This window comes from Seriola aureovittata, chromosome 16, assembly GCF_021018895.1.
Source record: "Seriola aureovittata isolate HTS-2021-v1 ecotype China chromosome 16, ASM2101889v1, whole genome shotgun sequence".
Taxonomy (NCBI): Eukaryota; Metazoa; Chordata; class Actinopteri; order Carangiformes; family Carangidae; genus Seriola; species Seriola aureovittata.
In genome coordinates, this window is record NC_079379.1 from 1,921,489 (window position 1) to 1,939,233 (window position 17,745).

General features: G+C 44.1%; 1 protein-coding gene across 3 annotated transcripts; it reads right to left on the reverse strand.

The window, feature by feature from the left end:
• Positions 1 to 2,173: 2,173 nt before the first annotated feature.
• si:ch211-152p11.4 (regulator of G-protein signaling 1) lies at positions 2,174 to 17,638 on the reverse strand. 3 transcript variants are annotated; one of them, XM_056398918.1, is made up of 6 exons: positions 17,396 to 17,638; positions 14,426 to 14,968; positions 10,617 to 10,666; positions 10,241 to 10,374; positions 6,204 to 6,370; positions 2,174 to 3,643 (listed from the first exon to the last, which is right to left on the reverse strand). In XM_056398918.1, the coding sequence occupies exons 2-6, from the start codon at positions 14,921 to 14,923 to the stop codon at positions 3,473 to 3,475; spliced, it is 1,020 nt and encodes a 339-aa protein (XP_056254893.1). In that variant the 5' UTR covers positions 14,924 to 14,968; positions 17,396 to 17,638; the 3' UTR covers positions 2,174 to 3,472. The 3 variants fall into 3 exon arrangements, with proteins under 3 accessions (XP_056254893.1, XP_056254891.1, XP_056254892.1); XM_056398916.1 differs by having other exon boundaries at positions 17,261 to 17,638; XM_056398917.1 differs by having other exon boundaries at positions 14,426 to 15,042; positions 17,261 to 17,638.
• Between the last annotated feature and the right edge of the window lie 107 nt (positions 17,639 to 17,745).

Sequence of the window (17,745 nt, forward strand, 5' to 3'; positions counted from 1 at the left end):
GTTTTCGTTTTAAAACAGCATTTTAAAATGAAAAACGATCTCTGTCCACATTAACACACTTGAAAACACATGACCTTCACATACACTGGGCATGCCGGAGACGGCGTAAACAGGAAATAGATTGTCTACCCTGCAGTTGATTAGCTGCAGAAAATACTACGACTGAGGGACAGCAAAGACAGTTGTAGCATTAAAATGGAGATTTTAATTGAACAGCAGCTGCTAGCAAAGACAACAAGGTCAGTAACACTGTAATTCATTATCATATTGTATTCACCACTGTTTGTCTGTCCAGATGCAACACAACCCCAGAGCTTTCGTATGTGGAGCTGAGACTTCGGTGCATGCTGGTTTGCAGCAAGCATAACCACCTGTCACTCAAAGAGGCCACACCCTCAATTCTCCATAACTTTTCCTTAATAAAATGTCAACAGAGTTATATAAATAGTCATCATGAAGGAAGAAACTAGTTCTAGAGACCAAAACTGTTTTTGTACCAGGCTGTACACCTTTATTGGACAGTTTAACATGGGAGTCTATGGGGACTCCCCTGCCTCTCTCTCTTTCTCACACACACAAACCCATTGACAACAGACCTGACTGGAGATACGTGAATGGCAGGTGTGAACAGGTTTCACACTTGTTTCCCTCTCTGTCCCCTGGAGGATTTGGCCAGCCGACTTTGGTCCTCCTCCCATTTCAACAATCTGTGCCTTGAGCTTGGTTCGAGTTCATTTATGTAAAAAGACATATACACAAACTAAATCAAAACACTTCATGGATGAGATAATTTACTGTGTGTGACATCTCAACAGAAGAGCTGCGTTCTCAGCAACATGTCGCTCTCTGCTTGCGTCTGCCCTCTGACTTGAGGTTGATCTTTACAACCTGCGACTGTGAAGATGGAGACTATCACAGCAGCCGTGGTGTTTGGTGTTTGCCTCAGTCGGTAACATATGACAATGAAAATGATTCAGTCAAGACTCTTCACAAAATCCACCGGCATACAGCCATGGAATTACTTCCTGCTTCTCAAATAGGTCGTGCCAGTGAAGGCTGTAGGCTGTGTCAAGAAATCCCATTCAGTTCAGCACCTAAACCTGCAGCCGTGTCCGTGGCCATGCACGACGAGCTGCTGCTTACGTGCATCCACACGGAGTCACTTCCTGCAGCTGTGTCAGTCTGTCCGGGTTTTTCAGGCACATCATTGTTCTGTCAAACTGAACCAAAGGAGGAAACACACCTGAATTCACAGTAGCTGTGAAATATGCTTTTAAACCAGTTGAGAAAGTGAAAGCCAGATTCACACAGTAGCTATCATGGCGGAGCAGTTAGATTTTGATACCACATGTTCCCACTGGTCCTGCAGAGAAAATTACGATCAAACCACCTTCAGAAACTGGTCTAAAAAACATTTACGAACAAGCTGCAAGGAGTATTTTTAGTTCGAGCTGCTCTCGCCATATGTCATCATCAGCGCCGCAGCAGGAGCACTGTGTAGTGCATGCTGGGATGTTTTATGGAGCATTTCTGTCAGTAACAGACCAGAAAAGCAACAGACTTGTTTATTTAGTCAGATCCAAACCCTGCTCTCCTTCAGCTATGACCCAAATGTTACTGCAGCAGCAGCTGCACCGGCTCTCAGCCCAAATGTCACTGAGTTTTCCCTCTGTGCTGGTCACCTGCAGCTGGCTTTCATTGTTTTGTTTTGGTAACTCAAATCCCACTTACTGCCTTTTTTTGTGCTTTCAGTTGCACCCCATGGTTTTTATCATCAAACACAAGCTACATACTTAGTGTACACTCCGCCCACTGTTGATTTAATATTGAAGGTGTATTTAATATCTTTATTATTAGCTGGCCAGGAAAAGTGTCTGACTACCCCAGGAGGAACTGGAGGAAGAGGCTTGAGGAAAGGGATTCTGGGTAACTGGACCCACAAAAGAGACAGAAAACACAAAGCCTGGAACCAGCTTCAGACTGTTTGCTCAGGTCGACGACGCGTTCAGCATGTCTCTCTATCTGACTCAGTATCCCGGCAACCTCCGCATGAGCAGGGGTCGTCCCGCCTCCACACACACACACAAACACACACACACACACACACACACACACACACACACACACACAGATCTGCATGGCCGCTGAAGAATCAACACACACATCAGACACATACAAAAGCAGGATTTTATTTCTTTAAAACTCTGGTGTGATTCTGTGTGTCTTTATGTTCTTCCTCACCACATGAGGGTGTTTACATGTTTTCAGGCTAAAGCTGCTCAAAGTACTCTGATGCAAATAACCCACTTCAATTACCCAGCTGCTTTCTGAGGATATTGTATGTGGTAACTGTAGGAACACACTGAATCCGTTTCCTTGTCGGACTCGCTGCTGCTCAGCTTACCCACCTGTGCCATAGAAGTAACTCACGTAGTACTTTGACCTTTTCTAGCCAAGAGCTCATTCTTGCTGAACTAGTTTTTCCTTTCTGTCAGCAGAGGAAACGCAGCCTGAGCTCACTGGACCGTGGGGACATTAAGTACTTACGACAAGGATGTTTAATGATTGAAACGAGAGCTGCATAGTTTCACGGGTCATGTAAAGAGAGGAAAGAAAACCACCTCAGCTCTGTTTTTCCAAACTCTCAGGACAGACCGTGGCTACTGCCGCAGCTCAGAGCCAACCGGCCGAACGAAGGATGCGTTTAACATCCTGGGAAATTAGCTTCTTTTATTTAGGGTTAGCCTAGCTTAGCATAAGGACTGAAAGCAGGGGGAAAACAGCTAACCTGGCTCTCCTCACCAAAGTGAAGAAATACAGCTACAACGCTCAGAAGTTACTAATTAACGTGGTGTTTAATCTGCACACAAAAACAGAAATCATGTCAAAAAAGGAAAGGGGATTTTAGTGGGAATTTGTTGATTCGTTTCTTGACGAGCAGCAGTTTATCCATCCGTGCTGTGGAAGGATAAACTGTATATTTTAGTGTTTACATGAGGTGCCGCTGCAGTAATGTTTCCACCTACAGCACACATCAGTAAAAAAGAATCAGATTAACAGCTAAACACAGCTTTTGGGCTCTGATGGCACCGAACCTGACGACCCTGCTGTGGTGACAAGTAATTCAGCTTTACAAGTGCTGGTGGCTACTTCCTCCTGCTTCCGGTCTTAAAGCTAAGCTAGGATAACAGTATCCTGACCATCCTGACAGGTCAGCACTGAACACAGACATGTCAGATATGTTGATGCTGATCTGAACATCTCACTGAACTCATCTATGAAGCGGTTGATGCACTAATTTATCAGATTTACATGTCTACACACAGCGTCCACTGAGCATCAACATTTTGCTCCAGATCTACTTTTCTTTGTCTTCTGAAGACGTTTAGTTCTAGGATCTACAGTGATACAGGAAACGCTCGGGTCCGGCGGCTCATCGGCATCGGCCAGGTGAGTCGTCGGCCCGTGGCCTCTAGTCGGCCTCTCGGAGTAAGGAGAGGTAGACGTCGGACTGCAGGAAGCGGGGATAACAGTCTGTGTCCAGGAGCGAGTAGATGCGTTTCTGTGCGTGGGACAGCGAGGCGTGAGACGGCGCCTGCAGCAGCTGGATGGTCAGGTCTCTGGTCTTACTGTCCAGGTTCACCTGCAACAAGACAACACAGTTACTGCAAAATAGTCTTTCTAAAATGAGTGTATTACAACTAAAGCTGCTGTTTTAGTTGGGAACGTGTCGGTTTAGATGTTTCCGGTCTCTCGGCTTGTGTTTGTGACTGTTGAGACTTTAGAAAGATTTACTCAGTATATCCCGCTGATTGGATTGTGACGGGTTTAAAGTGCCACTGTGTAGCTTAAAATAAATAACACAATCCTTCATGTACAAATGAAGTGAAGGAGTTTAATTCATGAATAATAAAACACACCTGTGCTTAAACTTAAAAAGTAAGAAAAAAAACTCAAAAAATTCTGAAGCTCATCTCCTCTTACTTCCTGATTGAGAAACCTGGATCAGGCCTTGAGCCCCGCCCACCACCTGCTGGCTCCAGGTGGACAGGTGAAATAGCAGAGAGCTTCAAGATGGTCAGAGGAGGAAACATCAGAGAGACTCAGCCACATGTTTGAGCCTCAGTCAGACCCAGACTCAGAGGAGGAGTCTGAGACCAGAACCAGAGACTAGCAGACGGATCAGAGCGGTTAGCGCAGTTAGCAGCTTGTAACTGGCAGTGGCTGACACAGTGTTAGCGGTTGTGCTAATGCTAACTCTCTCTCTGTACTGACAAGGTTTCAGGTTTATTTAGCCCCGCCCCCCGTCTCCACAAGTTGACAGGATTGGTTCCTTGTTGATGATTATTTCACTCATCATATGTCTTGTATTACATAAAAACATCATATTGATGTTAACATCAGAGGGGTCTTTAATCCTCTTCTCTCAGGGGTCTTGCAGCCAGTCTTGTCTGGTCTGGTCTGGTCTGGTCTGGTGTGGTGTGACCAGACTAATTTTAGCTAAACAGTTGAATGGTTTTATCACAACTCTCCAGCAGGTCACAGGGTGGTGACTTCTTCAAAGGCCCAAAGAACTCACTTCCTCCATTAGCCTTTTCCTGTCAGCACTGGGGTCCTGCATGAACACACTGTTTTCAGATGGAAGAAGCTGATATCCCCTATCCATGCATCAATCACAAATTAGCAACGTTCGAATCAGAATCTGGGGCCGGTTTCACAAAACACATTAAGTTAAGATTTTCCTTCAAATCTGTGACAAGGTTTCCCTGAAATAAAAACAGTTGCACAGAACACCCTTAAGTCTTCACTTAAGTAATTAAGCTTTTCTCCTTATCTTAGTCTTATACTTAAGGAAAGGACCAAAGTTCACTGTGGTGATGTTCCCATCAAAACAACAGGAGGATGGGAGAGCGGCTTCCCAAAAGAGATACGAGGTATAACAAGTGTGAATGGCAGCAAACAAAAAGTAGAATTTTACGACTGTAAAATCTCTTTTTTTCCTTAACTAAGGAAAACTTTTAAGAGATTCTGTGCAACACCCTGGAGTAACTATCGGCTAAGGGAAATGAAAGTGTCATTCTCCAGAAGAAAACTTAAGGTGTTGTATGGGACCGGTCCATGATGACAGTTGGTGGGATGTCTGGTCACTGTCACTGTCACTGTGTGATTAATCTCACATAGTCACACCTATCTCCACAGCACTGTGTCTAATGGGCTGGCTGCAGCTACCATCATTCTGCTACAGGGGGAAAACTCTCTGGCTTGTTTGCATTTCTTTAAACAAATCACAATTATTGTGGGCGGCATTGAGCCCAGAACACAGCAACAAACATTTCCACATGTGGAGGTGAGCACTGTGATTAAAATGGCCGATTCCCTGCAATGAAAACGCCACAAAAAAAAATACATTAAAAAAAACATAAAAGAAGGAGATGCCTCCTGGAATAATGGCAGGCCTACACACAGTGAGTCAGACCACTGTGTGACCAAAACACACAGTGGGCTTTTGTTTCCATCCCAAGTTTTCAGGGGAAGTTTTGCAAATTGGAGGGAAATTCATCTTGCAGTTCAGCTCCCTGCACAAATTATAGTCTTTCTTAACACCAGCTTTCAGCCCAGAGTAAAAAAAATTATATATGTACATATATTAAGAATTTTTATATAGCACACATATGTTTCTCATATGTTTATATATGTTTTTCTTATTAATTTCTCATTCATTTTAAACATGTCTCTTCACATTGTGGGAAATTAGACTTTTATAATATCAGACTGTTTATAATATCAACACATACTGACAGGCTGTGGGATGGAGAGCTATTATATAACATGTCTACAATATAAGCATAAACGTATATATTTGTACAGACTAGATATATACAGTATGTCAATATATATGTTTATATATAATCTTCACATACAGTATATGTACATATGAAATAGAAAAGTATATTTCATATATGGAAATTCAATATATGTACATATATCACATTTGTGTGTGGGCAGATTCTGGTTGAACTGCACATGAATGCAGCCACTGATGTTAGGCTGTGCGCGAGCTTCTGAAACACACCCAACACATTGTTTGGAGGCAAACGCATAGTTTTGCCTAATGAAACAGCTGAGAGGGAATTCAGTGGAAAGACGTGACAGGAAGAGAGGCAGCGCAGGCAGCGAGACTGAAGATGAAAGCAGGTGCGTACCTCTCGGGAGGCACCCGGCTGGATGTAGGTGGCGCAGATGTCCTTGGCCCTCCTGTGCAGGCTGAAGTTGTTGGATGAGTGTCTGTACTGTTCACAGGCCAGATAGAACTGCAGATTCTCCTCACTGAACTCAGAGCGCAGGAATGCTCCAAACACTGAAACACCAGCTGAGAGGAGGAGGAGGAGGAGGAGAAGGGGGTTAAGTGTGGCTCAACTCACCACGCAACATCACACTACACGTTACAAGAGGACGACACCCACACACACACACACACACACAAACAACACTGACACAACCATCCCTCAGGCCTAATAAGGACATGACAAACACACAAGTAGTGTTTGACAGGATCGGTGCAAAAGCTCGGCGCACACCCGTCGCCTCGCCGGAGTCAGTCTGAGCGGCCAGACATCAGCGACTGCTCCCAAACTGCTGACACCACACGCACGCACAACATGTCACAGTTCACACACATCAGCTGCACGAGACAGCGCTCCAAATTAGCACGGCACTGATAAGGAGGCCAAGTCACACAGAGCGCTGGGGTCAGTCCTCAGGCAGCTCTCTGAACATGTGGCATGGCTGAAGTGCAACGATCACCTCCAAATAACAAATGTGAATGTCAGGAACGTGAACAATGAGCTTTACTTCATATCCATTGATATTAGACGTCTTTACAACAGCACTGTGTGACACACTCCTCCTCTTACACATGAAAAGTTGATTTAATGATCAATAAAACAATACGCTTCAGGAATATAGGAAAAGTTACATCTTCTTTACAGGGTAAGTCTAGTGATGTTTTATATTTTTGTTATGGTCAAAAACCTCATGTGCAGCCAAACCAATAGATAGTGTGTGTGTGTGTGTGTGTGTGTGTTACAGCCTGATGTATCTGATTCGTCTGAGCCACAGAGCTTCACTGTCTCCAGAGTATTCAAACACGTCACTGAGTCACTGTTGCAGTACGACATTACGCACAAACTGTCCCTCTCCCACAAAATAAGCACCAAATTTGGGTTAATCCACCGCTGAAAATAGTCCCACACAAATGAACTATTCTCTCCTGTTTAAGTAATGTTTGTTATAAAACTACAGAGAGCAGCTGTTTGGAGAAATGACTGAGCCAATTTAAAAATTGAAACTAAATACAGTTTCTGTGAGGTGTGGTCGGTGGGAATCGTTGAGCTTGGCTTAGACAGAGGAGGGAGGTCGGAAAAGTGTTGAGGGACCAAACGCATGGTTGGTTTTGGTTCTGGATGTTTTTTTTACTGCTTCCATTAAACATTTGTCTGTTTGAGAATTCACAAAATCAGTTTGAGTTGTGAAACTGAATCGATTTATGAGGTAAAATTCTTCTCATTTCGTTTTCAACATTGGTTGCAAATACAGCTCCTGAGTTTTATTGACTTTTATCTCGTTTTAACCAGATGAAGGATTGTAGTCATCAAACATCTGGATCTGAAGTTGTCAGAGAAACAAGCTGAGGAAATGTTAGACAGCTTTAATCCCTTGGACAGGTTTGAATCCCCTGGTGTGTTTGTTATGGGGAGGAGGACGCCTCTGTGGATGATTCAGCTGCTGGTAAAAACCTACTGAACGTCTGCTTCATAAGTTATCAGAGAAACAATCGGAACAAAGGTTAGCATCAATCTCAGATCGCAGCATCTAAACAGGCAAGGCAACCACTTGAGGCCCCTGAGGGCTGACAAATTTTACTCCACAGCAATGTCTCAAAATTTGGCTCTTCGCTCCTCCCTAAACAACCAATAGTAGCAGTAGGAAACCTGCCTAAAGGAGCCCCATTTAGATTAAACACAATGGGGATCAGTGGTTGGTCATTAGGTACGCCCATTCACAGCTCATTTATGTGTCTGTCTGGCTGCCGATTGGTCGACTGAACGTGCTGCTATGTCCCGCCCACTGAACACTGTCAGTCCAGAGCTACGTCAGAGCTTCTTCTCTGAGGAGAGCAGATCAGAGGAGGAGGTCAGTCCAGAAAGTCTCTATATGCTGCTAACTGGAAAAAAAAGTAGCTGAAGGGTTTAAAAAGTCGACAAATCTAGAGAGAAAATCACTGAGCTGCCAACACCGCTCTGTAGTAAACCCCCTTAAATGAGCACTGGTCTCATAAAGTGGATTATTTACAATGTGACAATGTTGAAGTGAGTTATTTATTTAAGTTGTTATTGTTCTTTATATTTTGAAAATTCCTCTGACGTGGACATTTGAAATAAAATTTATCAATAATTGATGTCAGATTATTTACATAGCGGTGATGATCACTGATGTGAGGGGCCCCCTGCCGATTTTTTGCCTACAGGGCCCCTCCTGACTCTAGAAACTCCACTGGACTCAAGCAAGTCTGACGTCTCAGCAACTTCACACTGTGTTTTATGAATGGAAACACATTCAGATGAAACACCAGAACAAGCTGTGAGCAGTGATGTGAAGCACATTGTCCCCTGGCATTCAAAATATGCTGTAGTGCCGACTGTGTTATCAGGGCGTTCAATCAGGGCCTGGACCGATTCAGCTGATATGGATGACAATATGAGTACGTCAGTAGATACTGGAGGAGAGGAGAGTGCTGAGCTGGCGGAGGTTCAGGTTTGATGTCAAACTGGTCAAACCTCCTCCAGCTGCAGAGACTTTCAGACATACTGTCGCAGTGATGTATAAGTCCTGGTGTTTACTACCTGTTCTATTCATAGAAGCAGCGGGTGGTGGGGGGGTGGGGGTGGTGGGGTCAGGGGAGGTGCTGGTTACAGTTCACAGTAAACAGTGACGCAGAGACAGATCTGACTCTCAGTGGCTCAAACATCTTTCGGCCGCGGCAGAAATGGTCAGAGGAGTTCAGGTTGGAACCTCTGATGAAAAGTGCAAGAGATTAAAAAGAAAAAAACTACCATCTAACTGTAGCTGTAAGTTCCTACATGTGAAACATGTTGCCCAGTGTCAGAGCTCTGTCTCCTCCAACAGGAGAACGACCCAGAACATGAGTGACACTACTAGAGTCACCAGCCAAGTTACAGGAAACATGATCACAAGTGAACGTTTATGCCACAAAAAGAAGTTCCCTCGAGGTGTTACTGAGATGTCACGTTCACAAGAATGAGACGGAAGACCTCAAGAATTATTGCCTCCTCAGGCCGGTTGTACAAAACACCTTAAGTTAAGATTTTCCTTAAAGTCTGAGTTAAGATTTCCTGAAAATAAAAACAGTTGCACGAAACACCCTTTTATTGATACCCTTCTCCTTAGGGTAACAATAAAATGTTCACTGAAGTATTTCAGGTTTTTTTCTTTAGTCTTACACTTAAAGTCAGTTGAACCGTTGCACAAAAGACCTTAGCAGCCAAACTAAGGAAAAAACCAAAAGGTACCTCTTATGGTGATAAATGAAGAAAATGAACACATCACAAGAAAACTTCTACTTTCCGCAGGTCAATGATCGCTCTACAGTTTTAAGCCACATGATCTTTCCGGTCAGGTTTAGTCGAGGTGTTTAATGTCTGTCTGTAAAAATCTCTTTCATTGCTGCAAATGCCTCAACTTTTTTCTTCAACTAAAGAAACCTTTTAAGAGATTCTGTGCAACACCTTTAAGTAACTAAAACGTTAAGTGTCATACTTCAGCAGAAGTTTTGTGCAACCGAGCGTCTTTGGAAGGAGAGTTGCAGCTGGGGGAAGGAAACCCATCAAACCTGAGAGAACCTGAACAGTTGGTTCAGGAGAGTTCAGCCAAACTACCGGCTGAGAAGCACTGTCCTAAGTCCATGCCAAAGCAGCGACTCTGTTCCATTAAATATGGGATCAACGATATTTGATGCCAGTCACTTTTGTCCGTTTCAACTTATTTCTGAGTAAATTGTGGGAGGGTCAGGGTTCCTCTGGACCAGGGCCGTATGACGGACACACAGATGACATTGCCAAACTCGGGCGTCACATCTACAGAGCTGTGTATGAGCACCCATGCCTCTGGTTGGTTCCGTGATTTAAATGGAAAATAATAAACTCCATCAGTTTGCACTTACTTTGGCTGGCCAGCAGGGCGTCCAGGGACTCGGCCCACTTCTCCAGCTCCTCTTGACTGATCTTCCTCTTCTTGCTGTGGCCCACCTGACTCCACTGACGCATGAAGAGCAGACGAGACCTCCTCTCTGTAGCACTGTGGACCAGGACCAGAGAGGGACAGGGGAGAGGTGGTACCAACAAATACCATCACATCCAAGAGCCGATGTCAGGACGACAGCTTCACAACACTCTCGTCATGTAATAATACAATACTAACTCGCCACTGTGGTCACATGGTTTTTCGGTTATGTTTGTCCAAAACAGCGAACGATATTGTCTTCAGTGTGGTGCAGAGATCATAATGGAAAATCAGCAGGATATGAGTGTGATTCTCACCTGTCTTTCTGTTCTGCATTGCACAGGTTGGAGTTTGAGGAGTGAGGACTCTGAAACAGAAAGCACACAGTTAGCTGGAGATCTCCCACCAGCGAAGCGTCTCTCACTGTAAAACTGATTACAGTCCTGCTCAAACTGGTTCATTTGCATTTATTTCTGGAGATATTCTGAACCTTCATGTAACATGTGCCTCTAGCGTGTTACATTAACCCTTGTGCATCCTTAGGGATGTTTCTGTCTTTTTCATTTTTGATGTTTTGATTATTTCTACAGTGTGCAATGGCAAATACATTTTTCCAAGGGTGAGTATTTTTGAGGGGATGTTGGAAATTCCACCTCAGCTCCTGTGATATGAATCTAATACACTGTGTACACAACATAGTTACACTCAGGACCTTAAGGACAAAAATGTTGAAACCTACAATTTTTGATCTCTCTGCCATTACGACATAAAATCACACTATCTATTTTATTAGGCTTTCACTCTAAATTCCTGGATCCAAAGTTTTAGTTTTATTTAGTTTTAGGAATATTTGGCCTCAGGAGCAAATACATACATCGGCACTGTAGACCACTGAAATATGTATGCATCTAAAATGGTGTGAGTGATTTGGTATGAATGTCAGAGTGTGGTGTGAATGTGTATATTGAGAAATTAGTATGTGTGTGTTTACATGTGTGTGTGTGTGTACAGTTAGCGAGTGAAAATATATTATACTGCAGATCACAATTCCCACCTCGCTGTCTCTTTTCCTCTCTCTCTCTCTGACACACACACACACACTTTTACCCACTGACCCACTCACACACCCATGCACAAATTTGCAAGTGCATGCGCAGGCCTTCAAACTAAATAGAATATAAAACATTAAAACTTATAGGCGCAGTACAGAGTTACAGTGTGTGTGTGTGTGTGTGTGTGTGCATCTTTGTAGGGTGTACTAGGGTGCCTATATGCAAACGTATACGGTTACATGTCCATATAAACCAGGAGTAAGTGGTTTTAATTGCATTATTATTGTGATAATCAAAAAAAAAATTCCACAAAGCATTTAGTGTATGGAATACAGTGGCTTTATGTAAACAAACTGGGATTTAAAGGGTTAAAATGAACATGATTGAATATTTGGTCGTTATGATGAGGACTGATGTTGGATAAAAAATGAATTCAGTGAAAGTGGAATATACTTTTATCATAGTTTTTTTGATGCCGAAATGTTTGTCCTCCTTTGTGTTTTATCGTAAGAGCTTTCAATGGTTTACTATATCTAATAGCAAAATCTTGTGAGTAATTTTGTCTTTATGTTTTTGTTGTAAAGAATACATATTTGTGTCATTTTTGATGTTATTTTATATCTCATATTTAGTCCATGGTGTCCATGGTAACGATGCAGCTATATAAAGTCGATTACCGGAGGAACAAGTCAGACCAGGCTTGTATCCCCTTGTGACATATGAAACCCTGGCTGTCTGAATCTGTTTTTATGAGACTGTCATTGGTTCACTGCAGTTCAAGGTGGAAACACTCAGTCATGGTGTTGATGAATATTTCTCTCATCGTATGTCTGTATTACACTGCTCAAAAAAATGAAGGAAACGCTTAATCATCACAGTATAACACCAAGTCAGTTCAACTTCATGGATATCAATCTGTCCATTTAGGAAGCACAAGTGATTGTGAATCAGTTTCACCTGCTTTGGTGCAAATGAAAGTGACAACAGGTGCAATGGAGGCAACAGCAACACAACCCCCCAAAAAGGGAATGGTTTTACATGTGGTGGCCACAGACAGTTGCTCTCTCCTGATTCTTCTCTAGTTTGTGTCCTTGTCACTACTGGTGGCATGAGGCAGTACCTGCAGCCCGATCAGGTTGCACAGGTAGTCCAAGGAGAAGGCTTGCTGCGTCTCCCAGCACAGTCTCAAGAGCATGGAGGAGATACCAGGAGACCGGCCGTTACACCAGGAGAGCTGGACAGTTGTGCTGCCTGTAACATCATCCAGCATGAGCGGTTTGGCGGCGGGTCAGTGATGGTCTGGGGAAGCATATCCTTGGAGGGTCATAACCAACAGTACCCTGACTGCTGTTAGGTACTGGGATGAAATCCTCAGAGCGATTGTCAGACCTGACGCTGGTGCAGTGGCCCCTGGGTTCCTCCTGGTGCAGGACAACGCCCGGCCTCATGTGGCCAGAGAGTGTAGGCAGTTCCTGGATGATGAAGGCAGGCCACAGACTGTCCAGGAGCTCAGTGATGTCCTGATCCAGGTCTGGGAGGAGATCCCCCAGGACACCACCCACCGACTCATCAGGAGCATGTCCACACGTTGTTGCGAGTGTATACAGGCACGCAGGGGCCATACACACTGCTGAGTCACATGATGAGTTGGATCAGCCTGTGATTTCAATTTGTTATTTTGACTTTGGGTGTGATTGTGAATCCCGCCCTCAGTGGGTTGATGATTTTGGTTTCCATTGACTGTTGTTATGTCATTTTGTTTTTAACACATTATACAATGTACATCAGTAAAGACTTTCAACTTGAATAATTCGTTCATCAAGATCCAATGTGTGATTTAAGTGTTCCCTTCATTTTTTTTGGAGCAGTGTATATAAAAAACATCGTATGGATGTTAACATTGGAGTGGTCTTTAAGATGGAAGACTCCACATCAACTTTTGATCTCACACTATAAACTATAACCCTGATTGTGGAATAACATCTGTGACTGTATACATATACAGTATATATATATATATATATGGAGGAGACACTTTTAGGACTGGAGGGGCAAATAACAGCAGCATGTTTGTATGTTGGTGTTAAATTGATCCATGTCCAGTATTACAGATGTGTAGCTGTTGTGTTTGCTCGAACCTCCAGTACTAGAAATTTTTGTCTTTGTCTTTTCAACTTTAAATTATATGTACAGTCACTGTATGTGTGTTTATGTTGGTTAAACTGTTAACGGTGAATTAACCAATCAAGTTAAAGCAGCAATTATCAATATTTCACTTTAAGAACGGATTAAATCACTATGTGTAATGTGAAAAGTGTCATCCAAACTCTTTTAGCTCGTTGTTTTGGTTCCCCAGCCCTCGACTTTACTGTTCCAGCTGCACACAGCTGTTTGATGAACGCTAACGCTGCTGTGTGTCTGCTGGACGTGTTTGCCAACATGAGCACAGATCACAACTTTTCTACGAACGCGTTTCAGTTGCAGTTTTGTACAAAATAGAAGCGATTTCTTAGAAAAGTCAACAAAGCGCAGCGGTGAATGTTCTGTGTTTCCACTGAGCGATGTCATGTGAATGAAGCTGGGTTTTCTCCTCTCACCATATTGTCACGACAGATTTCCAGCGGTTTGCCTCTCTGTTGGAACTGTGTTTCCATTTCAATCTTGCTAAATATTGTTTTGTGAAAAACCACCTCAGGTGAATGTGTAGATTTTTTTGGCGACATTTGAGAGTTATTTTTGAAATTCAAGTGTTTCCATTTTTGGTTTTTAGGCTTGTAATTTCAAATTGCGCATTAAGCAGGTTAATGGAGACGCACCTACTGAGAAATCTGTGAACATCATACCTGCTTTTACTGTAGTCAAAGTTTTAAGCCTTTTACTCACTCACTACCTGACTCAAACAGGTCTCTGCAAATCCATTTTATAGCACACTGAATCTAGGACCTTACAGGAGGCAGCAGTAAGATAACGTTTGCTAAGATTTGGACCAAATGTTCAAGCCTTTAATGTGGATAATGTACTTTTAAGACTCCTGGCTATATTCTGCTGTACAGTGCTGAAACTTAATGTCCCACCTGCCCAAACAGACTCCTGAGGTGCAGTTTAGCAGCTGACAGTTTGGGTTTATGTTGGTGTTTGTGATGGGATATGAAGGAGAACGGGTTGGAGGAGGACGTAGGAGAGGAGGGCGGCAGATCATCCCTCGCCACACTCTCGGTGCTGCCCTGGGCGGCCGGGGCCAGCTGGCTGTCGCTGTAGGCCCTGCAGCCCTCGCTGATGACACACACTCCAAGGTGGCTCTTGTCCAGTTTGCCCAGCTCGCTCAGGTGCTCCGTGCTGACGCTGAGGTCCTTGGTCAGCTCCCTCTTGCCCCCCTCGCCGGCGCTCGCTCTGGGCTCCTGGATGGCGGGCGCCAGGCTGGTCGGCCTCCTATACGCCTCATGTTCGTCCACGTGAGGTGTGTAGGTGCCGGTATCCCGGTTCTTGTCATAATCTGCGTTCTTCAGTGCCACCCTCTTCCACGGGAGGAAGTCGAGATCCAGGAGGGATCCCTCGGAGCTGAATCTACGCATGGTGGCTGTATGAGTAGTGATGGAGACGTGGAGGAAAAGGAAGTGCTGCAGAAAAGTGAAAAAAAGACAAGTAAAAGGCAGAAGTGAGGGAGGAGATGAGAGGTGCAGTGGAGCACGGCCTGTTGAATAAAGCAGAGAAGGTCGAGGAGGGTGATAATTTGATTATGAGTCACAGAGACTACAAGCTGCTCCGCTTTCCAGTTTCTATTCACTATACCCTCAGTGAGCACTTTATTAGGAACGGCACACCGACACTGGGTAGCTCCTCAGTTTTTCATGTCATGGATCCACCGGACGTTACAACTTTCACTCTGCTCCATGTTGACATGATGCTTCACATCATTTCATTCATGCTGCCAATCTCCTGTTCTACCACACCCCAAAATGTGTTTCTACTGGATCCAGGTCTGGAGACTGGGGGGGGCGACACTGAAGGTCACTGAACCAGTCCATCCTGCTGGAAGGAGCCATTAGAAGATGGTGAGACATTCACACCATGACTGATTGGTGTTAAGAAGAAAACATTCCCCCACACCATCACACCGCCACCACCAGCCTGGACTGTTGACACCAGGCAGGTTGGTCCATGGATTCAGACTCTGACTCTACCATCTGCTGCCTCAGCACAAATCCACATCCATCAGACCAGGTCTTCAACTGTCTGCTCAGCACACATCAGTCATGTCAACATGGAGCAGAGCCTCCGAGGAGGTTTCAGCATCTGGTGGATCCATGACATGAAGAAGTGTGCCGTTCCTAATAAAGTGCATATAGAGTACATATATACATTGCTGGTTTTGTTCATCAATCCTCAGCCATTAACGCTTAATGACAAATTTTTGCAAATGCATTAAAAATCAAAATCTGAATACAAAAGTCTTCAGACCCTTAATTCAGTTCTTTGTAGAAACCCCTTCAGCAGCAGCTCCAGTGTGACTGGACAGGAAGTGTCTGTGAACTGTCCTCTTCAGGTCTCTCCACAGATGGTCTATGGGATTTAGGTCTGGACTTTGTCGGGGACACTCAGGGACAGTAAGAGACTGGTCCTGAAGAGTCTCCAGTGTTGTCTTGGCTGTTTGCTTCAGGTCACTGTGGATCTGAAAGGTGAAGTCTCAAGTCTCCTGGACTCTGGATCAGGTTTTCTTCTGTATTGGTCTCATTCATCCTTCCCTCTGGTCTGAAAACTCTCCCTGTCCCTGCTGCTGAGACCCCCCCCCCCCCCCCCCCCCCCTCCCCTCCCACTGTTCTCCTGGGAACACTCAGAGCTTTGCGTCCTCTGTCTCACCACGGTTTGATCACAGAGGTCTACAGAGAGTTCACTGGACTTCATGGTCTTTGTCCTGCCCTACAGGTGAACTGTGGGACCTGATACACACAGGTGTGTGTCTTTCTAAACTCTGTCCAGTCAGCTCAGGTGGACTCCAGTCCAAGTCTAGACTCATCTCAGAGATAATTAAAGCAAACAGGAAGCGGCTGACCACGTCCTGGAGCCACAGTGAAGAGTCTGAAGACTTTGGTAAATGAGAGATTTCAGTTTTTGATTTTTAATCAATGTTGTCATTAAGGGTTATTGAGGTTAGACTGAAGGGCAACAATGGCAATTTTATCGATTAATATTAAATCTATAACAATACAGGGTGAAGGCATGTGGACATCAATCATAGATTCAGGCAGCTGGTGTAAATTACAGTTTGTATCCAATAACTATGGAAGCACATTTACACCAAGTAAAAAAAACCCCAGATGAAACAGCACAGAAATGATGACAGTAACAGAACATTATGAGAGAGGCTACTTGGTCAAATTCTGGCTTACTATGTCAGAATTATGGTTTAACAGTAGTATTTTCATGATTCCTAACTTAACAGCAGTTTTTCTTCTTTTTCTGGTGCAACCTTAATAAATAATATATTAAATAATATTTAAAAAGTCAAACTTAGGATATAGAGAGTAACTAAAATTAGTAAATAATAAGTAAATTGTGACATCAAGTCTCTTATTTCACAACGTTTCGACCTTTTACTCAGCGACTCATAATTGTAACTTTAAAACTCATATAGTTTTGTTATGATCCTGGCGGAATTGGGCCGCCATTAATACTGACTGAAAAGGTGAAAATAAACACGGTCATTGTTAACAGCAGAACTGTCAGCTTACAGGAAAGTGACCGTGAATGTTATCACTGTGCCAGTTCATATGTTTAAAATCCAGCCCTCATATAACCCACCTTTGCTCACCTCTGCGGTGATAAAAACAACAGCTGACATTTGGACTCATGAGGATTGAGAGTGCCAACACTCTGCTGTGGTTAATTAACGCCTTGCAGCGTGTGTTTACCTCTTTGCCCAGCGGTTAAGCTCTCTCCATGGCAGATCGTTAGGTTTCTCCAGATCTCACGAGTAACATGTGCCTGAACTGAGGGCAGTGGATCCAGCAGTACCAACACAAGGTCCTGAAAGAAAGAAATCCAACCTGTGGTGCTCCGCTGCTGCTGCTGCCGCTGCCTCCAGATTTGTTCTCAGCTTGGCCAGCCGCACCTCAGACCTCCCTCCTCTTACAGCGCGTTCACACGCTCACACACATGAATTCAAAGGGATCGCGGAAGGAAGACAGACATCAGGAAAAGTTCCACAAACTTTCCACCAGTGACATTTGAATGGCTCAGACGGGCCTCCCCCTCCTCATGACTGCTGCCACACCTTCACTTCTGTCTCAACTTGTTCGTCAGACTGACGCTCCTGAGAGGAGCCGCCTGCAGCACGCGCACACACGCGCACGCACACACACACACACACACGCACGCACACGCACACACGGACAGA